General features: G+C 30.8%; 3 protein-coding genes and 1 long non-coding RNA gene across 5 annotated transcripts; 1 reads left to right on the top strand and 3 right to left on the bottom strand.

The window, feature by feature from the left end:
• Positions 1-1,379: 1,379 nt before the first annotated feature.
• LOC108454297 (purine-uracil permease NCS1-like) lies at positions 1,380-3,514 on the bottom strand. The gene has a single exon (XM_017752712.2). The coding sequence runs from the start codon at positions 3,302-3,304 to the stop codon at positions 1,592-1,594; it is 1,713 nt and encodes a 570-aa protein (XP_017608201.1). The 5' UTR covers positions 3,305-3,514; the 3' UTR covers positions 1,380-1,591.
• Positions 3,515-6,003: 2,489 nt separating this feature from the next.
• Positions 6,004-8,106, bottom strand: LOC108454298 (protein RGF1 INDUCIBLE TRANSCRIPTION FACTOR 1). Of its 2 annotated transcripts, none has more exons than XM_017752714.2 (4): positions 7,706-8,106; positions 7,411-7,594; positions 7,092-7,307; positions 6,004-6,714 (listed from the first exon to the last, which is right to left on the bottom strand). In XM_017752714.2, exons 2-4 carry the CDS (start codon positions 7,582-7,584, stop codon positions 6,496-6,498), a joined length of 609 nt encoding a protein of 202 aa, XP_017608203.1. In that variant the 5' UTR covers positions 7,585-7,594; positions 7,706-8,106; the 3' UTR covers positions 6,004-6,495. The 2 variants fall into 2 exon arrangements, with proteins under 2 accessions (XP_017608203.1, XP_017608202.1); XM_017752713.2 differs by having other exon boundaries at positions 7,411-7,590; positions 7,706-8,103.
• Positions 8,107-22,708: 14,602 nt separating this feature from the next.
• On the bottom strand, positions 22,709-24,589 carry LOC108455970 (protein CHUP1, chloroplastic). Its single transcript, XM_017754554.2, has 2 exons — positions 23,540-24,589; positions 22,709-23,433 (listed from the first exon to the last, which is right to left on the bottom strand). Exons 1-2 carry the CDS (start codon positions 24,383-24,385, stop codon positions 22,978-22,980), a joined length of 1,302 nt encoding a protein of 433 aa, XP_017610043.1. The 5' UTR covers positions 24,386-24,589; the 3' UTR covers positions 22,709-22,977.
• LOC128280804 (uncharacterized) lies at positions 23,205-27,318 on the top strand. Its single transcript, XR_008270967.1, has 2 exons — positions 23,205-23,331; positions 27,175-27,318. It is a non-coding gene; the product is annotated as an uncharacterized LOC128280804 (long non-coding RNA).
• The last annotated feature ends 224 nt before the right edge of the window (positions 27,319-27,542 follow it).

Here is a 27,542-nt window from a genome sequence, read left to right as displayed (position 1 = left end):
TAGTCTGGCTTATTTTAAGTTTATAATAGTTTATATATTATTTAATTTATAAAATATTAAAAATAAACTTATATATAATATTATTCTAACATAATCATTAAAATAATATTAACATAATTATATTTAATAAATTATAAAAAATAAAATTATTAAATATTAAATTAAAATAATATAAAAATTTTAAAATAATATGAATGAACTTAAAATGAGATTGAAGTTAATCTTTTATAAATATAGATAGGCTTGAACAAAATTTTAAATCTATATTTCGTACTGAACTAGATTTGAACAAATCATAAAATTAATTAATATTATATTTAAGTCTAAGTCTAAATCGAGCCCGACTCCACCCATAATCAACTTTACTCGAGAATCGATAATATTTTGCCAAAGAAGGTACTGATTGGGATTTGGGACCTTGTGTTTGGACTTTGGAGCAGTCTGTTGGAAACGGCTTGATTTTCGAGGATAATTTTCAGGAGTTAGAGGGGATAATTGGTAAAAGGTTGCAGACTGAAAGAAGAGGTGACTCGGGACTTGGATGGAGGCTGGTTGGGAGAAGCCTCCTGAGAGGTGGCACCAGCTTATTTCGGATGGTGCTGCTGTTGCAGGTGGTGTTATACGACCGAGATTATCGGGGACCTTGGGTGCAGGGGTACACCAGAAGCATTGGGGTGTGCTCTGTCCAGGAACCACTGATCTGGGGTGTGTCTGATGCTCTAACTCTGGCGTGCTGCTGGATGACAGACTGCCAGCTTCTTTCTTTTGGTAACAATCAAGCGTTTCCAAGTATTAAAATAGTAAGCCTTTTAGACATTCTTTCAACAAATAAGGATTGTGCCTATATGATAAAATGATGTGAGCTCCCTTCCAATTCCCTATACGATAAATGATCTGCTCCTGCTCTGCCGGTTGGAGTTGGAAGATAGAAGTAAATTTTGGGTATAACTGCTTTACGCTTAAGGACTGCTAAATTTCAAACATCTGCTATTTGCAGTGCTCTGATATAATATAACAGATGGCCTACCATCAGAATATTGGATTCATATAACCAAAACCGTAGGTTGCTTATTGTAGGGAGTCTCACCTCTTCATTCTCTTGCAATTCACTCTCAATCGTTGCTGTACTATGGTTACCAATAACATTATTGAAAACTTTGTATGTGCGAAACTAACTTCTTAAAAGAGCTCAAGTAAATGAGAGCTTTATCCCAGAATTGGAACATTTCTCAGGTAATCTTTTGGTGGGGCTGGTTCATGCATCAATTCTTAAAAGGTGACATTCAACAGTGTTCTCACTGCATCCTTTCTCTTACCCAACAATGCAACCTCTTTTCTACTAAAAGTTGCAAGCAACTCATGACTTGGCCACTTAGTGATGATACCACTGCAATTTTTTATTCAATGAAGTAGCTTGACACTAAAGGTGACAGCTTCAGTATTCTTTTTACAACTGCATAGATAATGGTCTATTTCCAGTCTTTAGAGTGTAATGGTTGAATGTGCTGATTCACCATAAATTATGTACACTCTCAATACCGTTTGCAAAGTGAAAATATACAAAGGAATAAAGTTAAAGACAAGCCTTGCCTTAGGATTTTGTTGGCAAAAGGGGATCTGAGGGTAAAGATTTATTTTGTTTTCCTCTCAAACTTGTCAAAATCCAATATAACAGACCTGCAGAGAAGAAGCTGAAAAACCAAGCATTGTTGTATATGACAACAAAAACATCTGAAACCGAAGATAGAATCCCCACCTTTTGCAAGAATCCTGGGATTACAGGCAAAATCCCAATTACTAGAGCTGCCATTGCTGCCAAATTGAAGCCTCCACAATAGTAATAAGCCCCACCGGGACTTGAAGAATACAAGTCCTTGATGCTTAAATCCGTTTGATGAATAAGATAATAATCTGCTAAGACTATGCCACCTATTGGACCCAACAAAGCAGAGTATCCCACTAGCCATGTATATACAAAGCTCTCACTAGATTTTAGCAGTCTCCATGGCTGAAAAGCAATGCCAAGCAAAGCAGTGAGCAGAGCCCCTCTTCTGAATGTGAATAGAGAAGGGCTTAGATTAACCAATGCGTTTGCTGGGGCAACCACGTTGGCTGCTATGTTGGTTGTGATGGTGGCTAGGCTTATTCCTAGAATGGCTAAGATGGTTGTTGTGAACCCTCCAATTCGGCCAAGAAGTTGAATTGGATTAGAGATCACTTGGCCGAAAATTACTGTAGTAGATGATGTCACAGCTAGGCCAACAAATGTAAATGCCCCCATGAAGATTGGAAGGCCAGCCTGACCAATAATTTGATCCCTCTGAGTCTTGGCAAACCGAGTAAAATCAGGAATGTTGAGTGCTATAGTAGCCCAGAAGCTTATATTTGCGGTGAGTGCAGGGAAAAATAGAGACCAAAACTCAGGGGAAGATAGCCTAGAGGATAAGGATAACATGTGGCCTAAACCATTAGCCTTGACATAAGCCCAAATGAGAAGAATGGATGTTAGTATGATCAGAATTGGAGCCGAGTATTTTTCAAGGTCTCTAATTCCTTCCATTCCCTTCCAAACTACGGCCAACTGGACCGACCAAAAGGCAATAAAACAAGCAAATTCAAGAGGGGAAGTGCCAAGCCATGGTAAGAGTTGAGAAAAGGAAGATCGTTTAATGGAATTAGGGAGAAGAAGGAAAATTGCCTCACCTCCAATCCAACTCTCTATACCGTACCACCCACAACCAACCAAGGCTCTAAGCAAAGTAGGAACATGGGCACCACGAATACCAAAACATGATCTCGCCAAGACAGGGAAAGAGATTCCGTATTTGGTGCCAGGGTGACCCGTGAGAACCAATGGCACTAACAAAATCATGTTGGCAACAACAACAGTGGCAATCCCTTGCCACCAAGCCATCCCGAGATCAACAAGACTACCAGCCATGTAATAGGATGGGATACCAACAACAAGACCAATCCAAAGACTGGCCATTTCCCACCAGTGGAAGTTCCTTTGACTTGGGGTTGTCGGCTTGAGATCATCATTGGTGAAAGTTTGGTCAGGTTCAAATTCATCAAACTTTTCTCCAACACTGGATTGACCTGAAGATGCCATTGGAGTTAAAGTAGCACATCTTTTGGGAAACGATTGATAAATATGATAGTGGGAGGTTTTGATTGCGGCAGTTTTGACAGCTGAGAACAAAGTGGGGGCATGGCGTGATAGTTTTGGATTCTGGGGGAGTGCAGAGTAAAGAGAAAGGTGGGGATGGGGATGGAGATGGAAGCTGATGCATTTGGAAGCCATGAATCCCAACAACACTCAAAACCAAATACAAAAGAGTTTGAGGCTCAGAATCCGTGGGGTATGAGTTGTTTGGAGATAGATAAGAATGAGTGGCTCAGAAATGAGATTCCTTGTTCTATGAGTTTACTTGGTTGATGCTACGACAGATAAAAGTCTTCCATTAGAAATTCAATTATTTGTTTTCTGATTCTGAATCTAAAGATAATAATAAAAATTAGAAGAAAGTCGATTATTTGTTTGTCAATAATGCTTTCTCCCGCTTTTGATGAGGAAATAACATGGTTGAAACTTCAATATGCTATTTGAATAACATGTACATGCGTTGAAGTTACGACATAGACTTGGTCAGTGACGCGAAATAAATAAATAAATAAATAAATAGTTTATAAGATTTAATTAAGAGGTGAATTCCGCTTGTAGAGAGTAAACAAGAATATTCATGTAGATGTAGTTTTTGCATTGTTTAGTTGCAGAGTCCTGGGCTAAGCTGAGTTGAGTTCAAAACTCTTACTCCTCACTCCATACCAACCTCAATTTGCTAAACGCTACTTAACAACCATTTTGGTCTATAATTTTCCATCAGGCCTTATTTATGATTATGTCCTAAAAGCCCTATCCATATATCATAATATTAACGAATTTAGATATAATTTAAATACAGATTTTCTACTTTACAACATCATATCTAAAATAAATATTTAATTTTTTCAAAAGTATTTTTTATAACAATACTAAACACCTAAAACTTTTGAAAATCACTTTTCTTTTTCACAACATATTTTAAAAGTATTTTCAATCTCAATGATAAATTGACCCTTAATATTATTTATATTCGTAAAACAAAAAAAAAAAAGACCATATATTTAGACTCTCCATTATACAAACATGTATATATAAATTGTCAACAACCCTAGTTAGATGGAAGCACAAGTTAACGAAAGCATGGATATTATTTGGATCCTCGCCCTTTCACTTATGAAGGGTAGAGAAAGAAATTATTTGGTGGAGCTACTATTTTCAAAGATAACAATAATATTTTGATAATGGTCTGTCAAAGATTGCAAGTTAAAGCCCATTTCCAAGATAGAATCCTTCTCGTACATCTTATCCTTCTCTTCATGCGAGAACAAGGGATCAACAAATTTAAATTGATTAATAGGAGAAGAAATGGAGTAATTTAGTGAACAAAAAATCTAAATAGGGATTAAAAGATGGCCCAAACTTTTATTTATATTAAAGTTTTAATGAAAGATTTCGTTATAATAAGATAAACATAAAAAGATAAGTTTAGGTAAAGAAGTAATTAATATGACATCAACTTCAAATGATTTAAAGATTCGTTGTGAGGCATTATCGATCTTTCTTATAAATTTTGTGTAGTTTACAAAAGAAAACATAAACAAATTGTAAATTCATATTTTCTATTTGTTAATCTTTATTGTTTGGATCATTTGAAAATCGATATAAATAATAATATTAATTTAAATTTTAAAATTAATAATATGTGTGATGTAAGTGTTGAGTAATAATTTTGTTTGTGTAGAATTGTATTTAAGGTAATTTTAATATGTTATTTTAATTAATGTTATTACTAAAAAATATAATTATTTTTTAGTTTAAAATTAAATTAATAATACTTTTTTCTTATTTATTGAAAAAGAAATATGGAAGTAGAAGATTACATTCATGGTTAGACTATATGTAATATATTTCTAACATCCATAATAATAAAAATATTGATAATGGTTCATAAAAATATTTAATGTGTAAACACGTTGAATTATCTATTTCAAATAAACTTTTTTTCGATGATGATATTTTTTATTTGTTTTAATGTTATAAATGGCTTAATAATATATTTTTAAAAAGTATTAATAATATGTTGTTTTAATTAGTATTATTGATAAAATAAATATAATTTTTTAAATATTATATTAATAATAATTTTATCATATTTATTAAAAAATATAAAAGTAGAAAAGTATTACATCCACAATTAGATTATATGTCGTAACATTGGTATCGACTCAATTGTCCATATTGAGATGCAAGCAACACATGATAGATTACTTTTAGTTTAGGGTTTAGGAATCAAGTTTTTAATAATAGAAAGCGAGGATAAAGAGTATGAGCGAATTTAGAAGAAGAAAAAATTAGGATCTTGACCTTTCTCAAATGAAAATATTATCTTTTAATTTCTTATAAATGGTTGTTCAAAAATAATAAAATCTAACTGTTTGAACCATATAAAAGATTTCTTACTTTAAAAAAAAATTGGATTAAAGGGATAATTAAATGGATGTAAGAGTAGCATGTAGAGAGCGGTGACTTAGCCTTGATAAAAAAACAAGAATTGGACTGCTAAATGCATACATGTATGTAGACAAGGTAAGGCAGCAGCAGATTGTATGGCTAAAAAAGGGAGTTGAATACAATCCAGGTCTTGTACGTTTTAATAATCCACCTGAAGAAATCATAGCTGCTGACCCAGTAGGTTCTGCTTGTAATGTTAATTGTGACTTGAGTATTTCGTGATTGAATAATCTACTACTTTTACCCCCCAAAAAACATTAATTTTGCCAAAAGTTGTTTCTATATTTAACAAAACGTACTTGAAGTGAAAAGAAGGAAAAGCAATAAAGAAGATATCCACAACCAAATTGAACTTAAAATGATAGATCTACAAATCTTGGTAACAATTCATCACAAAAAGAAAAATGGGTTTATTTAATTAGTCCTATGAATTAAACAAATAGAAGGGAGCTTTGTTTCTTTATGTAAACCGCCCATGTGATTGATGGACCCATGAAAACTATAAAACAAACTCCACCCAATGACTTTGCTTTTCTTTTTTATAATTTCTTGATTACAATGTACACCTTACAACTATGCAATAATTAACATTTCTCAATTCTTGCATTATTGACCTTTCTTCACAACATACACAGAGAGAGGAATTTGTTGTTAAAAGGGACCCAATTCCAAAAGCCAAAACTTACTTTACTTCCCCCTCCCCCCACCCCACCTTTTTTTTTTTTGTTTTTTAGGACTCCCCCTAACCAAATTATGATACCCTGCATAAAGGAGTTAGGACAATTGGACAAATTCAAAGACCCCCAAACAATTGTAATCTTTTTTCTTTTTTGGTAATAAATAAAGAAATGGGTACTTGGTTTTTTTTAGTGGAATTTTTAGGAGCCAAAAGGTGCACGGTGAGGGATTCCTTTCCTTCTCCTTGCACTTGAAGGAGGTGGGGGAGGCGTGGGCGGGTAAATGTCTTGTTGTGAGCCTTCACGCAATTCTTCTTCTTCCTTTGATATGCCTTCTCTTCTAGTTCTATCCATTACCACCACCTCATTCTTAGCCTCTAAGCTAAAACTTGCATTCCCATTTCTCTTTATTCCTACAAGCTAATTTCATATTAAAAATGGGATTAAAATTATAATTCACTGTTTTAACTGCTTAAAACCATTACTTAATCCAACCACAATTTATACAATTGTTTGAAATATCAAACAATGTGGAGCATTGGCCAGTTAATATATCTTACGGAATATCATATAATCATGATTGATGATCAATGCAGTGGTAGTTGGGATCATGATGCTTTTATATATGGGAAACGAATGAAGAAAATCATCATGTTATACCATATGTTATATATGAAGGTTGATGATAATGTAACCATATATACATCTGATGGGTGGTGAATGGTAATGGTGATGATGATAATTAATGGGAAGAAAGGATGAAGAGATATGAATTAGATAGAGAAAATGCTATTTACCTTACATCCCAAGGAACAAAAGCGAAATGGGTCCAAGAGGCTTCTTCCACAGATTTCGCAGATATGAGCTACACCTTTTCCAGATTTTGGTTGAGGCCTCTCATTCAGAAATAGAACCCTGGCACTGTTTATCACATATGTTTGAACCCCACTTATATCCAATACCTTTTGAATCTCTGTGACCCTCACTACATCATGATATGAAGATCTCCTTATCTGAACATCAAAACCCAAAAGAAAAACCAAAAAACAGTAAGGTTTTAACTTATGTACATTTATCAGAAAGTAAAATTTGTTAATTCCCATACATAGAGATTACCTGAATAACTTGATGATCTTTGTGTTTAGAAGAGCGGCAATAAAAGCAAAACGCATCCCCTTTACAGTCTAAACAATACATGTTACATTCACCCCTAGCTGCATCTCCATGTGTTGTGCAAACTGTGAAAAAGGCTGTACTTAGCAATGACTCTAGCCATGGCGGCACCGCCATTGTCCCCTATCTCCACAAAACCAAAGAAAAAGGATAATGAGACAAAGAAAACCAAACCAACGAAGAAGAATGAACAAGAAAGAAACAGTTAATATTGGGGCATTGATGGCAATGCCATTACCATTGATAATCGAAGCAAAGCAGTGGGATTTTGCCAAGGAAATGTATGAAGCTGGATTAATTTTTGCTTTGACGATAATAGAAGAGAAAAATTTAAGATCAAAAGCCAAAGAAAGAGAAAGAAAGAGAGAGGGAGAGAGAGAGAGAGAAAGAGGGAGGGGGTAATTAAAATGAATTTGCAACTTAGAATTCAACCAACAAAGCAAACGCCTGAACTAAGGGACAAGGCTCATAAACAAATGCAGCGAAGTAATGTGGGGGAGTTTGGACGGCGGAGATCAAAAGTGGTGGCTGAAGTTGATGTAGAGCCGCTGGATGGACGGACAAGGATGGGTTTGGCGCTTACGCTACTTTTGGTTCTTTGTTTAGCGTCTTTACGTAGGCAGAAGGTCGGGCATCGGCCATTGCCTACGCAATTCAGCCTTCCAATTGAATATAGCTGTTCACACATGTTGATCACCACCTACCTTTGTGCCACCTGTGCAACCTTCCACCTGGCTTAATCACCATGGCTTGTTTTAAATAAGGAGGGGTCCCATCCTTTTAAGAAGGATGTATCTTTCTACTAATGGCATTGCCAATGATGATTGCCTTCTCATAACTATTCTGAAACTAATTGGATTTTGTACCATTATTTCTTGTTAAAACTTTTTTTAACTAACTATTTTTTATCCAAATTTTTGAGTAATTAATTGTTTTATTCAAGTAGTTAACGAGTTTAATTGTATTTCTTAAAAATAATTATTTTTAATTGGCATTGAAAACTAAATTTAAAATTTTATCTTATTTATAAAAAAGTAGGTAATATCGAAGTAGTAAAAACTTCAAATTTAAATTTAATTATTAAACTATGTATGCTTTTCTGGCAAAAAAAAAGAAACTATATATGCTTTAAATATAATGTAATGTTTACGATTGAAATTAAAATGAACCCTCGATATGATAAAAGATTAATATATGACACCTTTCTAGAATTTATCGTATTAAGTAAAATTAAATAGCCAGTTGTTTAATTATTTTAATATATTTTAGGTTACAACATGTTAATAAAAAGTTCAAACTTTAATAAAATTAAAATGTTGAAAATTATAGTATTATAAGTTTGAATCTTATTAAGTATAAGTTTTTAGAATTTTTATAATTTAAAATGATAAAAATACTCTCTTATTAAGTTATTTTATTTTATTTTAAATAAATAATTAATATTAGATACATACCTATACATATTTTAACATCACAAGTATAATTAAGAAGTTCTCATTTGTTATATATATATATATATATATATATATATATCAATTTTTTTGGTAAAAACACCTCCTAATCTTTCTAATTTTGATGCTCAATTGTTTTCTTAGAAAAATGAGAGTAATTTAATTTATGTCAATTTTGAAAGTGAACAAACTAAATATAATTAATTACAACAATCCATGTTTTCAGTCAATTGTACATAAGCATTATTGATATAATAACAAATTAAGCCCTTAATGTTTACATATTCTATTAATTTGGTCTTGATATAAAAAACTATCTTAAAATTATATAATTTTTAAAAAAATCTAAACATAAAAAGAATATATAAAAAAATTAGGTTAAAAATATATAAATAGATAATATATGTAAATTTTGAGAGCTAAATTTATTATTATACCAATCAAAATTGTGTAAATTTGATGGAAAACATTAATACTGTGATTAATTATCCTTAAATAATCACTTTTAAAATTGATAAAGATTAAATCACTCCAATTCTTTTTTAAAATTAATTTATTTAATATAAAATTAAAAATAATCACAGAGGACTTTTAGCAATTTTTATTATACCTTTCGGCCCCTTGTTATCACCCCACTTAACCCCCTTTTTCAAATAATTCTTCTGTGTATAATACAGTTGTAGAGTCCGCCGGCAGCACAGTGGTAACTATTGGTGGTTCCAGCGGTAGCACAAAATATATAAGGAAAATATCTTTAAGGATTTAAAATCAAATCATTCATATATTATGTGATTTATTAAAGTATGAAAATTAGAAAATGACATGATCTGATAATAAAAAGAGATTCATAATCTTCGGAATTAAAATGAACTGCCCATCACTACGGATACATAACTTTATTTTTCAGCCTTACTAATCAAATTTAATTTATTTACTATATGAAATTATTTTCATGCATATAGCATTTCTGTTAAAGAAAGGTTTGCCTTTTTAGCATTTTGTGAGAATAAAAACAAGTATCTTAGGTTGAGAAATATTTGTAGAAAAGAAAAGTCTTTGAAGTAGGTTTTATTATTTTATAATATCTTATTTTTGGTTAAATTAGTGTTACAAATCAACTTGAAATCAACTCGATTAAAGAAATTATCGGATAGTATTACTCGTAGTAAATGTTCACATCTTTGGAGGGCTCTCTCTAATATATGGCCCTTATTTCGGGAGAATTTAGTTTGGTCAGTAGAAAATGGTAATAGCATTTCTCACTAGAAGGATTCATGGATTCCAACAATAGGTCCTTTGATAATATGCTAATCTTGATTTGGATTGCTTTTTTAGTGAAATAGTTACACCGGATGGAACTTGGAATCTTGACCTTTTCTGCATCTAGCTGTCAAAGGATGTGGTCAGGCAAATAGTAAGTATTTCACCTCCTCACCCTTCATCAGGACCGGATAGGGTTATTTGGACAAGTACGACGTGAGGGTCCTTTTTTGTTCAAAGTTCCTTTTGGTCTTTAAAGGAAAATTCTTGGAATTCTAGAGATGATTCTGAGAGAGCATGTGAAAATATCAAGGGCTGCAAATAGTCAAAATTTTCCTTTGCTTAGTATCTAAGTAAAGGCTACTTACTAATGTGAAGCGTACTAGGCGGGGAATTGAGCATAATAGCTCTTGCTCATTATGCGAACTTGAAACAGAGGATACCATTCATGTGCTACGGGATTATTCGGAAACGAAGGAAGTGTGTATGCATATTGTCGCAATTGATAAACAACACAAGTTTTTTTTTCTGGGACTCTACAGGATTGGTTAACTTCTAATCTTTGTTGTCCTACGAGGTTGCCTGGATGAGGAATAATTTGGTCTTGTTTTTTGGGCTAATCACTTAGCACATCTGGAAGAATAGAAATTTGTTTATCTTCCGAGGAATTACCTAGAACGCTCTTGAGATTGTTAAAGTTTCCTATAATTGGGCACAATAATATGAGTTAAGTCATAATGAATACAAGCAAAATGAGCATACTTTTGCTACTTGAGCACCATTGACAGGTAAGTGGATACACTTATTCACCAATGGTGCAGTAGATAGAGGATCTGGAAGTGATTTTGTTGGTGAACTATTGTATGGCTAGAATGAGAATTGGATCTTGGGGTATAATCACCACCTGGGAAAATGCACAGTTTTTGATGTTGAAGTATGGGGTATTTTTTATGGTATACTTATTTTGCTTAGCAAAGGTTCTAAAAGAGTTACGATTCAAACCGATAATCTGGAGGTGGTCAAAGCCTTACAAGGTAGTATGATGGTAGATTTAGGAACCACAGTACGCAAGAGGGTCTAACAGATTATGAGAACTGAAGGATAGTGGTAGATTAAGTATATTCCTAGGGAAGTTAATCAAGTTGTTGATTGTTTGACTAAGCTAACTTTAGGATGGAAGACAGGCTTGCAGGTTTATGATGACGCCCTTAATAAAGTCTTGAAAGTTCTACAAGAAGATAAAGCTAGTGATACTTTCAAACAATTTAATTTGATGTAACTTTGTTATTTGTTTATCACCAAAAAATATTAATAAATATAGATGTTTTACATTTTCTTATTTTTATATAAAATTTATAAATATTCAAAATAATATTCAAGTACATGGATTTAAGTTACACTTCAACCAAAACTTCATTATTTTCTTAAATAAATTTTATTTTTCACCTATATTATAAATGTGTCATAATCTAATTATTATAATTTATTTTATTTAAGTGAATATTAAATTTAGTGTTGACAAAAAGTTGAAGTAAAATTTTAAACAAAGACAAAATTGAGATTAAAGTAATCAAGTATTATTTTTAAAAAATTACCTACTTTTCATTTTAGAAAAACAATATCAATATGTTGAATGTTCAAAAGATTATAAGGAAAAAATCGTTTCATTTACATCATTGTTATACCAAATTCTAGTTTATATAAAATAAATTATCTAATCCAAATTTTACAAAAGAAAATAAAACAATGATAGGTGGTTAAAATAATTGGTCAAAACATGTTTCAAGTTCCAATAATTTACCTTTTTTTATACTTTTCAAATGAAAAAATGAGACATGAAAATATGTAATTGACTTTTGAGATAAAAATGTGCTTCAATATGATCAAATTTATATTCTATTGTATTGATAATAATGTCAATATCAATTAATTTAAGATTCAATTAGTATGGATGTGATGAATTCTAATTTTATGTGTAAATATATATTTATATGTATATTCTTGAGAAAAGTAGGTAGGTGTGAGCCAAAGCTTTATGCTTAAACAAACAAGTTATTAAGAAGAGAAAGAAAAAGAAAGTTTTCTCCAACACATCAAACACCATGTCTTAAGGACTTCCTCAACAAATGCTTTTCTTGATGCGCATGTTTTGAAGATGGCAATTTTCAACTAAATTCCTGAATTCCTCCCCAAAGGTAATTAAAGCCAGTAACACGCATTTGTGACAGAATATAATACAAAACAATAAATAAAATATTATAAATTAATTCATAAATATTATATTCATATAATAATTCCAACTCAAATCCGTAACAACCGCAACATTAGAATAATTTAAAAATAATTTATTATCATAATCAAAATGCTGAAAATTACATTGTTGCCTCACAATCATCATGCTAAACTCTTACCCACGAAATTGCCTTTAAGAGCCCTAATAGACCTATCACATTAGTAATGTACAAAAGACTAAGTCTAAGAGTCTATCATTCTCCTCATCATTTGAAATTTGAATTTTACAAACACCATCATCGTACTATATCATGATAAAGCCATTTGAAAATGGTCTCCGATAGATATAACAACACCCTTGATAAAACTCATATATACACTAGAACATGACTAGAAATTAAAAATTAAAACTAAAATTAAAACTATCATTGCTTTTAAGAAAAAAAATAGAATAGACAAAATAAAACCACAAAAAAAAAAAGTGTGGACAAAAACCACGATAATTTGAATTGAAATTTAAAACAAAAGTAAAATTAAAGAATATTGTTAAAGAAAGTTGCGTTGTTGTTAAGACTTTACCCTTATTTTATAATTCACCAAAAAAAATTGAAGATATTAACATAAATATTGTGTATATAATTAATCCGCTTTACTATGATAAAAATATAAATAAAATTAATGTTTTAACATTTTAGTAAAATAATAAAAGCAGATTATTTGACTGAAATGAAGGTTAACATGAATGTTGATATTTTGTATTCAAAGTTTATTATGGGAATATGTTTGAATTTTATTTAAATTTGAATATATTTTGATTTTTAATTTCATTATGTTTTGTAAAAGAAAATTTAATCCCTAGACAAAGAGGCTTAATAGTTTATAAATATATTATTAACTTAAAACTTTCCACATGCCTCTTTTAATAATTTTAGTAACTATTTTGAAGGATATTTTTAGTAATTATTAAAAAAAAAAGCAGAAAAAGGAAAATTGACATCATAGCATAGCTAGCACTAATTACATGCATATGATAGTGAATTGTATAAGGTTCAAGTTTGGTGGAGAAATTAGGGCAAAAAGCGGAATTGGCGAAAGCATGAGATTTTTCAAATTTATTTTAATTAAAAAGAAAATACAGAAGAAAGAGTGGGATGGGTTTGTGTAGGAACCAAGGCTGGCAAAGGGAATGTGAATCATGGCAAGCTCTTTTTAGTTGTAAAATCATGAATTAATTAATGTAAATCATAATTTTAATTTGCATGTTATCATTGATTATCATCCAATCATAAAATATTCCATGTTACCCTCAGAATCGAAGAGTTAAATCAAATAATAATAATTAAACTATGAGTTGCCCAGCATATCATATGAACCCACATGCCACTACTTTTTAATGTTTCTTGATTCAATTTTATTTTGAAACTGAAAATGTAATTGCTAATAAAGCAAAAGATTATTGTCAAATTTGTATAACATCATGACCTTCGAGCTACCAAGACTGTGACTTTGATTTTGACATTTCAATTCCATAGCCCCACTAATCTCCCTATTCAATTCAAATTTTCATTTTCAGTGACAAAGGAGAACAATGTTATGAAACTTCATATTATTCCCATTAATATAGATTAAACATTCGTAATTTCATCCTTTTATTTTATGAAAATTAAGAAATTAATCGTTTTTTATTTTAATTTACCTGAATTTGCATTTCATACATAACCAATATATATATATATTAGAGAGGAATCGCTCTCTCTCTCTCTCTGTGCAAATGTTAACAAAGTATAAACAAAATGTGATAACTTAGAGAACAATAATTTGTCTTATGTTCATTTCTCCTTTCCAGGTATTGGAAAACTGCCCATTTCCAAGTTGAGTTTTGTACCAATGTGTCTATTTCTCAGTGAAAATGATAACCCAATTGTGGTCCTCCTAAAAGCGGGATTGTCCCATCCTTAAAACAAAGCAAATTGAAGGGACTTTTCAACTTGTTATCAAATAAACACAAACAAAGGACTGAGTTAACTAAAGTAATTCATGTATATGCTTCACATGTTATATTTCTTCTTCTTTTTTATGACAACCATACAGATAACTATGTTTTCTTATGCGATTTACAATGAGCATGAAAATGAAGTAAATATGATAAATTTGGGTGCTTAATTTTGATGGACCACCAACATAAATGTTTAAGTACAAAATTTTGGCATATTGTAAAATAACCCCTCAAAAAGGGACTTCCATGTCTTTCGACTTTGAGTTTCAAAAAGTACTAATAACTGCGTCTATTGTCCTTATACTTGACAAGATTTAGTGATTATCCCATGGCAGACATTGTTCTGTGATTATCCCATGACAGCAGCTTTTTTCAATGTTCAAAAGTCACTTTTTATCTTAATTTATTTTAACTGAAAGTTAAACTTCTCCTAACTAAAAATATTATGGAGACTCCAGTAATAAAAATTAAATTGTATTTTATTTTTCCACTAAAAAATTAAATTAATTCATGTATATTAAATAGAATAAAATTTTGATTATTTTGTTAAAATTTTATTTATTTCTGTTCTTGAAAACTAGTCCTTAAACATTAGCATGAGGTACAATAACAAACCATGTGTCATTGTCTAATTATTTCACCATGCATTTTAGTTTTTAACAATATAAATTGATAAAATTTTTAATAGAAAATATCAATTTGTTCTTTAATTTAATATGCAAAGACTAATTTACTTATTTTTCTAATAAAAAGGTAAAATACAATTTAACTCTAATCCATACCATAGTCCTTTATGATATTTTTACTTTGATATATGTGAATTTTTTTAATTTTATTTTTATTTTAATTAACTTATTTAAAATTAGATATTTAATCACATTATTGAAAAAAAGAAAGAAAGAAGAAGTTGAACCAACATAAAATCACCTGAATCGGTAAAAGTGAATTCAATTGACAACCTTAAGTTTAATAAATTAAACTTCAATTATACACTGTCCCTAAAGTTAAATTCAATTTAGTACAATTCAAAAAATTTATAATTTAATCTTGATACCTAATAAAAAAAATTTATGTAGGCAGTGAATTTTGATTTTAAGTAATTTGATATACAAATCTATAAATAATTTATTTTATTAATTAGTTAAGTTGCCAAATAAAATATAAAGTATACATATATATATATATATATATATATATTAAGATTATTTTCTTTTATTTATAATAGGAACTATCAAACTTGTAGGTAGTTTGAATGGAAATATCTCAAATAAACAAAATAATTTAAATATTAAATTGAAAATAGAAAATAGAAAAAAGATAACATATGCCGTAAAAGAAATAGGCAATTAACTTAAGGTAAACTATCAAAATAGTCATTTTTGTTTACCTCAAGTTGTATTATAGTCACTTATATTTGAAATGTTACGTTTTAGTCACTGAGCCATTAATTTTTGTTAACGGTATAACAGTAAGATGACGTGGCACGTTAAATCATCATTTCATATAAAAATTTTAGGTTAAATCATACAATTAGTCCTTATATTTTTTTTATTTTGAGTAATTTTTATTTTATTTTATGTTCTTTTTAACTTTTAGAATAAACAAATAAATTGCATTGGATCAATATATATTCAATTTTTAATAATGTATTGAATCAAACTCCACATTTATCTAAAATTTTATGAGATGCAATGGCCTCATCAAAAAAGAAAACAAAGTCAAATTGATATAAAAAGAAGCAATGGATCGATGACATCTCTCATTATCATCTGGTAAAATAAGATCCTTCCTATCTTCAAGAATAATTGTCACTCACTATGAGAGACTCCACCATTTATGATGTAATTAGTCATCAAAGCATTCAACTCTCGCTTTTATCATGATCTCTGACCTCAAATTCTATGAAGAAACTATAATCATTCCAGGCTTGAAAATCAATGTTATTCTTCCAAAGTAAACAATTATGGGTACAATATTAATCACGAAATGTAAAAATAGTATCCCATTAAATACATAAAAGAAATAATATATAAAAGTCATGGTTAAAAAAAATCAAAATGAAAAGACTAAACTAACTCATTTACTTCCTTTAAAAAAATTTAAAATGAAATTATAAGATTAAATTAAAATGACGTTTATAACCCTAATGGCCAAAGAACAAGAAGCTAATGTTATATTAAATATAGAGCAGTTGAACTTTTGATTGCAACTTTTAAAATTTCCTTTTGGGTCCTTAATGGATGAAAGAACCTTTTAACATCTCCATGCATATAACGTGTCACCTAATCAACCTATTATGGGAAAATGATATCTTATTCTCAACACTCCAACTAATCTAACGTTCAATAATTAAAGCTGATGATTTTTATTGCATCATTTGCTATTGATAATTACACCCTAATATCAAACTATTTCCAACATTAATCATTATTTAAGTCATACAACAATTTCTAAAATTTCTTAATGGACTGTTTTGAAAAGTAATAAATAAATAAATAAATTTGGAATTTGGAATTTGGAATTTGGAATTTCTTTAGTTGAATAATAAATAAAATTTAAGTCTAATTTTATAAGAGTTAAATTTTAAATTTTAAAATCTATTTTCAAAATCTAAGATTGATTAAAAACATGAGAACTTTTTGTTCTTTCTTCTTTCACACTTCCTTCAAAATTAAAATAATAAATATTTAACTTTGTTAGGATTTGATAATCTGTTTTTAGGTTGTTTGGATAATAAATCCTGTTTCTTTAGGGATAGTTATTTGTTTGATTTATTCAAAGTTGTTAAGTCATGGGCTCCTTTTCTTTCTCTTTTCAGTTGTGATGTACGGCTATAAAACGTAACGGCCCGATTTTGGGCCTAGTCGGAATAGTGGTCTCGGGACCACAAATCCGGATTGAATAAATTATTCCATTATTATTTTGATGTTATAGCATGATTATATGAATGCATGAAATATTTGGTGAAGTAATTTTAATATTTGTGAGCCTAATTGCAAAAAAGAATTAAATCACATAAAGTGTAAAAGTCCTGAATTGATAGCTAAAGGTGTCAAATAGCTAGGGAATAAATATTGGGGGCCTTTAAAGGGCAATTAGACCCTTAGAAATAGGGTGGCCGGCCATAGGGGGCAATGAATTGAAAATTTTTAATGTTAGGTAATTGATTTTTGACTTTTTGACTAAAGTAGAAATAAAATAATCAAAGGATGATATCATCTCTTTCACCTCTCCTTCTTCACTGATTTTACCAGCAAAAATAGGGCTTTGGGAGCTTGAAATTTTAGCTACTTAGTTGACTCACAAGTAAGTGATTTCCATACCCTTTGTTGATGATTTTTGCATTTTTGATACCCTTGAAGCATAAGCTTTCAAATGAAGGTACTATTTTGCAAAATGGTTAAAAGTCTAGGGTTTTTCCATGAGAGCATTTAGGGTGTTTTCTTAAATTTTATGGAAGAATATGAAGCTTAGTTGGGTGATAAACAACTTTTCTGAAAGGATTTTTCATGAAAACACCTAAAAGGACCATTTTGCATAAGTTGTAAAATAGATGTTAAATATGTGAAATAGTGGGAATTTGGAGTTGTTATAAGAGTAAAAAAGGTTCGGCTAAGCTTAAGATGCGAAGAAATTCGATAAAAATCGATTTTCAAACCTAGGGGTAAAATGGTCATTTTGTCAAAGTCTAGGGGCAAAATGGTCATTTCACCGAAGAAGTGAAATTTTGTTTGCCTAATTTTATTTAGTGTCTAAATAAGTGCATTTTGTTATTATAGATTAAGAAATACCGAATCCAAATCTAGACCAGGGGAAAGCCAAGCAAATCGACTAAATCGACTAGTCACCACATTTTGTAATCCGAGGTAGATTGTATGTAAATAGTAAAACTACATAAATAATATATGTATTTGAATTGTATTGAAATTATTATAGCATAAATTGCTTGATTGTGGAAATGAGAAAATGTGATAAGAATAGAGATAGTAAATTTCCTGATTGAACCTTAGGAAATAAATCGGATATTCATGCCATGACATTTGGGTCACTTGTGTGAGCTAGTGTAAGACATGTCTGGGAAATGCATCGGCCACATTTTGAGAGCCAGTGTAAGACCATGTTTGGGACATGGCATCGGCATTGAGACGAATGCTAGTGTAAGATATGTCTGGGACATGTTTCGACCTCGAGACGTAAGCCAGTATAAGATATGTCTGGGACATGCATCGTCTACGAGATGTGTCAGTGTAAAACTATGTCTGGGACATGGCAACGATACAAATATGCTAAAACTTGTGTAAGACCATGTCTGGGACATGACATCGGCACCTGACCCCATGTTTAAGGCTAAATGAATATCCGATAATGTTCCAAATGGTTCAATGGTGAAAGTATGATTTCAAGTTAACAAGGAAAGTATAACCGTGTTGTGAGTCGTATAGGTACCTATATGGTATATATGAAATGTGAGCTCGATATATGCTATATGAGGTGTATTGAATATTGATGAGTAAGTTTTGCTTATGCCACTTATGTATTATGATACTTGTTGATGAACGGTAAAGTTATATTGTATATTTATTTATGTGCAACTTACTAAGCTTTATGCTTACTCCCTCTCCTTTTTCATTTTCTTTTAGTGCCGCCTATCTAGCTCAAGGACCAAAGGAAGTTAAAGATATTGATCACACTATCAATAGAAGCAGTCGGTGTAGTTTGATTTATATTTTTGAATATGGCATGTATAGGGCTTAGACTTTACTATTTCTGTGTCATTGAGAACCAACCAAATGTGTTGGCTTGGGTTGGAAACCCATCATTTTGTATTAAGCCTCAAATGATGGCTAATATTCATTTTGATTTATATGCAAAGATATTATTTTCATAAATGAATAAAATGCACAAATGGAATGTTGTCTATTGTGGCTGATTTGGTTGCTTGAGATAGTCTTGTCTTGATTGTGGTTGCTATTATGTAGGTTGTGTAAGTAAGGGTGGCATATAGGCTTGGTAAATAGCCTTATATTGTCCACACGAGTAGACATACGAGCGTGTGTCTAGGCTGTGTGTGACGCACGGTCTGCCCTATGGGCATATGGTCCGACCGTGTGTCCCTTGCACGTAAAAATTTCAAGTCAGTATGCATGATAGTAAACACACGGGCGGAGACACGGTCGTGTGTCTTAGCCCTGTGATGGGCACGGCCTAGCACACGGGCGTGTGCCTTAGCCATGTGACATTTTGGGGGTGTTGATGTTAGAAACAGAATATCCATGTTTTTGTACACGAGCTAGGACACGGGCGTGTCATGGCCGTGTGAAGGACACGAGTCAGGGACATGAGCGTGTGCTAGACCGTATGAAAACCGGTGTGCATTTAGAATTAATTCCACACGGGTGGAGGACACGGGCGTGTCTCTGTATTGCTTAGGCCGTGTGAGTTACACAGGCCAATAGCCCGACCGTATCGAATTGGTCACACAGGCGTGTTGCCATTCCACATGGGCGTGTGCTTTGTTTTAAAGTCAATTTTTCTATAGATGGTTTAAGGACCCGGGTTGATCCCGAATAGTATCCAATGGCCAATTTAGGACTCGTAGGCCTATGATAAGAAGTTTAAAATAAAAATTAAAAAAGTTTTAAATTGAGTCGAGTTTAATGACTCGAAAATGTATGAAAGTTTGAGTTTAGAGTTAAGTAATGCCTTGTATCCCGTCCCGACGAAGGGTACGAGTGTGGGGTGTTACATAAAAAGTCATTTTCTCCTTCAATAATTGATATATTCAATTCTTTTCAAAATTCTCTTTACCTTGCAAACTTTACCTATGATATATCATCAACAAAGCTCAAAATTTTTAGAATTGGACCGCTAGGCGAACCTGTCAGAGCACCAATTCCCAATTCAACCAGTTCGATTGATCTAATTGGTGCGATTGAATAAATTATTAAAAAATATTTAAAAATAGGTAAAACTAATTCAATTATTGGTTTGATCGGTCTGATCGATTCAACCAATTCATGAGCCAACCAATCTAACCCCTTATTCTGGACTGGTACATTAGTCGATTCTTGATCCAATTAGTTTGACCGGTTGATCCGATTCTGAAAATGATGAAGCTTCATGCATTTAATTTAATATAGTATAAATATTCAAAATTTTAATTTATACCATAATTTCCACAATTTTAATTTTAAACCCTTGACTTTTTAAGTAAGTCCACTTATGCCTAGTGCAATCTGTTTGACCAGCAAGTCAGATCTGATTTTTAAAACCAAATTGGTGATTGAACTAATTAGCCACTGTTTTGGTCCAACCAGTTTGATTGGTTTGGCTAGTACGATTAGTTCAAATGTTCCGCCTAGTTTTATTAAATAAAACAAATTTTATAAATTAAATTCAATACTTAAAAATTTTCAACGTTGTCTTTTTAGTACTTAATTTTTAATTTATCAAACTAAATATTATTAAAATTTTTTATTTAATTAATTTTCATATAATAAAATATTTATATATGAAAATGTCTCACTTATTCTAAGTTTGAAAAAAATTATATTTAGCTTGATAATTAATATAAATATACTAAAAATAAACTTCGAAAAATAAAAAAATTATTTTGAAAAATGAGATTAGAGTTTGATTTAATTTGTATATGGTACAATCGATAAATAAAATTAATTTTGATCTCAATGTATTAAAAAGTATTAGTTAACTATTAATTTTTAAATTTAATGTAAAAACATTAATTTCAATTTGTTTAATTGTTTTACTATTAAAACTAATTTCTTCATCATTTTATATTTTAAATATATTTTAAATTTATTATAAATAAAAATTATTAAAAGGTAGATTCAAATTGAATCAAATACATAGATCGTAAAAGCTAAAATTTTGGCAGCTACTATTGTCACCGCTATATATCTATATTGTTGTAGTGTAAAAATAATATTATAATAAATTTAAATCTGAAAAAAACTAAACTTCAAATGTAGAAAGAGTATAGATGATAAGCAATAATTTTTTTGTGAATCAATATTATACATTATACTATTCTATATAAAATCATGACATAGTTTGCATTGCAATTTTTATCAACTATAACTTCGGTTGAGGAAAAAAAAAAGTTTACTTCCTTTCTTTTAAAACAACATAAGAAAACATAAGACAGTGAAAGTAAAAGGTTGGTGGTATAGATGCCATATCCGAAAGGTCAGTCCAGAATGATGGTGCCATTGTCTCCAAGCAGAACTTGCATAAAGCAATAATTCCAAATATTATTCTGATTTGCATTCTTGTGTCCGCCCAACAAAAAGGTATCTTCAGTGTTAGCCGTATTGCCATGAAGCAAACACACCTCTTTGTTGGAGTTGTGTATAGCCACTACTTGTGCTCCTGCTCCTGTTTTGCAAATTATTAAGATGATACTTAATTGAAATAATACTACATTATTGGAAACACATTCATATAATGGTTGCTTTTACTTATCTCCGATCTTCATCCTCCTTACCAGTTTACAATCGCTCTTGATTTTTATTGAAATATAAAACTATGACTAATAACAATGACTTTCCCGAGAAAATTTAATCTAAGTAATTAAATAAACAATCCCAAAACATTCAGTATGAGCACTGTCAGAATCATGTGCTTATGATAATCACATAAGATGTGCTGCTTTTATGTTTCTCGAATCAATAACGTTGAAATAAAAAAAAAATTAGAATTTTGTTTATACAAATATCAAGGAAAATACAACATAAAAGAGTATAAGAATAATTAAGGATTGAGTGAAGTGATAAAGTAAATGATTGGAAGGAAGAATTATGAGCTGGACAAAAAGATACCAAAATAAATAATTATATCTTTGTAGAACTTAGATTTAGTTGGTTATGATTCTTTTCCAATAAACTCTAGATAAATTTTATGTTTTCCTTTTCAAGATTTTAATTGAATATGAATGAGTGTGTTTTAAAATTAAATTTTTAAGGCAAGTTAGTTATCCCTACATGTTAAATAAATATATATATATATATATATATATATAATTTTAAATTGTTTCTCATCCTTATGTAATAAAAAAGCTCAAAAGACATTTAAAACGTTGTTGGAAGTTAGGAAAGAGATTGAAAATATAATGATATTAATAAAAGAAATATTATATCCACCAACTAACAGGTTTGAGTGGTTGGAATGTTGACATCAATAGGTACTTGGGTGGGGGCATGCCCAGATTTGACACATTACTTGAACATATTTTAGATTGATTTATGACACAGCTAGGAAAATGGGCAACGATGGCTGTCCTTCATTCATAAAATATTGCTTTTTTATTCGATAAAGCCCCTTAGATTTAACCCAAATATGGGCTACATATATGATCCAATTTTAGCCATTTGGATCTGAGTCTATCAATGAACTTTTAAAAGAAACACTTATGGGAGGTTACTTTTAAACTATGTCATTACCATTTATTCTACATATTTTCCCCAAGCTGCTCCTGTTGTTTTTACTTCTAACTGCAGGTTTCTCATTGGCATGGATTTTATAAGTCTCCTAGTTAGCATTATTCACAAATTGTTAAATACTAGAACACGAATTCCTTGCATGAACGACATGTTCCTGATCTTGCATTTCATCACAAACTGAATGTCTGCCAAAGCACTTCCTTTCATGCTTGCCTTTTCCATCCACCAATTTCTTGAATTTTTTAAGCAATTTCTGTCTTTTGGAGCTAACTTCGCCACCTTTTGCAACACCAAAGCGAGGCTCCACCATTTTTGGACTGCCTAGCTGCTCTTCTATTCTAAATCCTACACTTTCTCCACCTTCTTCAAAGTCTTGTTCCAGCTGATCCTTGCTCCCTTGGATATACTCTTGCAGCAGTTGATATCGCTTCAGCTCGTATCTCAAGCATGCATTGCACCATCTTAAGTACGTAAGCTCCGTTAATTCATCACTTCTTTCCTTTTGAACTTGTTCATATTCATTGGCAAGTTGCGTGTATTCCTCCCTGGTTATCCCCTCTTCTGCACTCTGAAAACACACAAGTTGGGTCACAGTTAGAGGATATGCGTACTTAAATGAGGAGTCGGATTAGCATAGTACAAAAAGTATGTTCCTAAAATTAAAATTTACGAACCTTTGAGATTGATGAATCTGAAACCTCTGCTAATTCCAACTTCTTTGAAAGCTTATCTTTCTGATCCTGCAATTGAAGAGTCAAGCATTTGAGGTCCCTCATTTCATCGTCTAGTTTCTTGATAACATTGCTTCTTCCTTGTAGCTCTTCACCATTTCTTCTAATTTCTGCATCTTTAGCTTGAATCTTCAAATCTTTTTCTCCTATGAGTTTTTCTAGGCCTTTTGTTTTTCTCAAAAGCCTCTTTACTTTTCTCTCAAGCAACCCATTCTGTGATTTCCAATGCTCAATCTGCTCCACAACTCCTACAAATTCCATAACTATGTTTTCGACCCTTTTGTTCTCGGCCTCCATGGATGAAATTTCTCGATCCATGAACTCAACACACAAACTCTCCATCAACAACATGTTCCTAAGCTCCATAAGCACAGATTCTTGTTCTTTAAGATCAACGAAACGAAGAAACTTCCTTTCTAATTCCCATTCTCTCTTTTGAAGCTCTTCGACTCGGGATCTTAGGCCTAAAATCTCTTCTTCATAAGCAATTCTGTTCTGAATTTCAGAACTTGTAATCATGCTTGTAAAGTCAGTACTTGTACAAATATTTTCTCCATCATCTCCACTTGTAGAAGATGTAGGATAAAGTATAGCTTCACTTGATCTAAACTGTTGAGGATCAGTTTCCAGGGGACTTACCTGGGTTTCCATTGAAGAAACTTGTAGGTTTATTCTTCTTTTGGCAATGATCCTGGCATAGATAAAACCTGCAACAGAGAGTGCCAAGGGAATGCCAGCTTTAAGAAGCATTGGCTTTATTACTTCAGCTCTTGATGATGAACTTTCCATCAAAAAAAAAAAAAAAAACCCCAATTTCTGAATTTGAATGTTAAGTCTGATTGTAAGCTCTCTTTCTGTGCAAAACAAGGAAAATTTGGGAAAGGTTTATTAGAGTTGGTAAATGATAAATCTGTGCTTAAGTGATTTATATATAAAGGTATAAAGAGAAAGATTCTTAACCTTTATGTTTAACATAACTTTTCTTGGCTTATAGGAATAGGTTAAATGGTGGTTGCTTTTTGACTACTCTAAAGCCTTAGTTCATAACTTCATTTTCATTTTGTTATCTGGAATCTGATTCCTTTTGTGTTGCTTAAACGTTATTTTTCTTTATGTTTAGCCAACTTTCATAATCAAACAATTCACCCATCACACCTTATCATCTTCCTTCCATCAAATTTATTATGTTGTTAAATAATATTTGTTGTTCACCCTAATTGAGCCTTGAATCAATTAATACAATTATTTTTACAATATATAAGAGCACTTAATAATTAATACCAATACATGATATTTACTTATGTTGATACCTAAAATTTCATTTTTCACTGTCATAACATGGTTGTGGATTACACTAAAAATAAATATATATAAAAGGTCAATGCTACTCTGAGAAGAGTTGAGAGGGTACTCGTAGAGTAAAAATTAAATATATAAAAGGGGTTAAAAAAGGTACTTTGTTAGTGTTTTAAGTTTTTTTTTTTGGTATTTTTTATAAATTTTAGTTTTTATACTTTTATTTTTGAAAATTTCGTTTATTTTATTTTTCAGATTTTGAAAATTAAATTTAATTATTAATACTGATTATATTTGTTGGTGTAACATTTTAAAATAAAAAAATGCCCACTTGATAGTTATATAACTAAAAAAATAATATTGCAATGAACCCGAGTTAATAAAATTATTTAATATTAACAATTAGACTCGAATTTTGAAATATGAAATGTAACACCCTACACTCGACTTAAACGATGGATTCTAAAGCAAGGTAGAAATTGGGTCATTAAATGAAAAGTAGAGGGACTAAATTCTTAGGAATTTAAAGTAAAAAGACAAATTTCTAAAATTACGAAGAGTGCAAAGACTTATGGCATAGCTTAACCTTAGTATACCTACAACCAACACTAAAATAATTATTAGGGCAAACTACACTCAAAGTTACTAAACTAAAAGTAAGTTTACGTTTTAATCACTTAATTTTAAAAAAGTTACAAAATGATAATTGAACTATCCAAAAATTTTTATTTAAGTCGCTAAACTATTTGGGAGTTTTTATTTAAATCACTAGGTTATTAAGTTTTTTTTTTTTAAAGTTTGATGATCAATATGATGGTTCAGTACTTATTAATGAGTAGAAGAACATAATTTAGATCCAGGTCGATTTGATGGCCAATGTTAGAGACCGGAGAAGAAAGTTGTTTGGAATTTAGTTCATAAATTTGTGACGTTCAAAGTTGTTTCATGAAAAAAATTGTAACAACTCGCCTGAAGAAGTCTCTGTATCTGATTATTGTTTGGTGTGTTATTGGTAAAATAAGGATATATATGAGTAAGTAAAGTGTTTGTTTTGACTAAATATAAGATTTTGTGTGATGCGTCATTTGACGAACTCTTTGTTTTAGCGTGTTTTGTGGTTTGACAGACTTTTCTGTAAGTATTCACCCAACTCAGATGTTTTGGGCGAACTCAGTAAGTTCACAATTGTTTAGATTTATTTATTATTTAAGTATGGTAATTTGAATTAGTTAAGTTGAGACTTAGTTAAAACAAAACTAAACTATTATAGATGATAAGACTTAAATTAAGTTAAGAGCACTTAATCACGGGAATCAAGAGAGTTAGTGAAATTATCTGCTTTTTCCACTAATAATTGTCTCCGAGTTTAAGTAAATAAGGATAGCGGTGGTCTTTCTGAACACTTTTATGTTTTCTTCTTCTTTCTTGATTTTTCTTTGAAAACTCTTTCAAAACTTAAGTTTAGAAAACCTCTTTGAAGTAAGGTTTGCAGTATTCAACTAACTCATACATTAGTACCAGCGTATTGCTCAAGAAGATAATGAAGGTCCAAGTGATAAGGGAAAGGACCTGCTTTATAGATTTGTGTTAGAGTTTTTAGTGAGTTCTTTTTATTTCCATGTAATATAGTTTCTTTATTTTATATTTCGTATAAGGTAATTATTCTTCCTTTGTAAAGGATGAAAAGTGTGTGAGTGAAAAATGAATGAAAGATGTTTGTGTGGATAATGGTTATCCATAGTTATCAGTCTGAGTACAGTCTGTCTGTAAAATGAAGTAAGTGTCATTATTCATGCTTAAGTCACTACCATCTGCTTTTAATATGTATGATACGATATGATTCGATATGTGGTGACGAGGATGTGGAGATATGTTTGTGTAGCCTCCAGTAGAGTAGATATATTGCAAACTAGATTGACAAATCATGATAAAACATGCTATTTTGAATGGAAATGATATGAGGAGTTAAGGGGGAGAATGATTGTGAATAAGTCTGAATGATATGCTTCTGATTCTGTATTTTGGGTACGTGGCTGGCATGAAGATGGATTTGTCTGAGTTATGTTAAGTTGGCGTACAGTATACGCCTAAAGAATAAGTAAGCTGGCATGTTGAGTCTATCTGTGTTCTGTATACGCCAGTGAGTGTACTTTATGTAGTTCATGTATGATCTTCAGGAATGTTTGGTTAATGTACTAAGTAATGTACTGTATAATTTTTTTTTTCTTTAAAACTCACTAAGTTCAAACAAACTTATTCTGCTATTCTTTTTTCCTTTTCAGGATTGCTGATAGAAGGAGAAGTCAATTCAAGGACTACGCCAAAGATATTTTATAATTTTAATGTACTTTACTTAATATAAAAGATATTTTTATTGTGTAAAAAATTGTATATTAAAATTTAAGAAATTACAATTTCATTCCAAACTCTTCAATTTCTTACACTTTTAATCCCCATTAATTAATGTAATTAATGAAAATTCTATTGTAATTAAGTTCTATTTCAAATTCTTCATTTCTTTAAATTTTTAGGCATTTTTCAATTCTTTAAATTTTTAGGCCCAATTAATTAATATAATTAAAACAATTAATGGAATTTAATTACAATAAAATTTTATTTCAACTCTTCAATTTTTAAACTTTTACTCCCC

The sequence above is a fragment of the Gossypium arboreum genome, chromosome 9, assembly GCF_025698485.1.
Source record: "Gossypium arboreum isolate Shixiya-1 chromosome 9, ASM2569848v2, whole genome shotgun sequence".
Taxonomy (NCBI): domain Eukaryota; kingdom Viridiplantae; phylum Streptophyta; class Magnoliopsida; order Malvales; family Malvaceae; genus Gossypium; species Gossypium arboreum.
The sequence above is the reverse complement of the archived record's forward strand: the minus strand, read 5'-3'. Positions and strand labels throughout refer to the sequence as shown.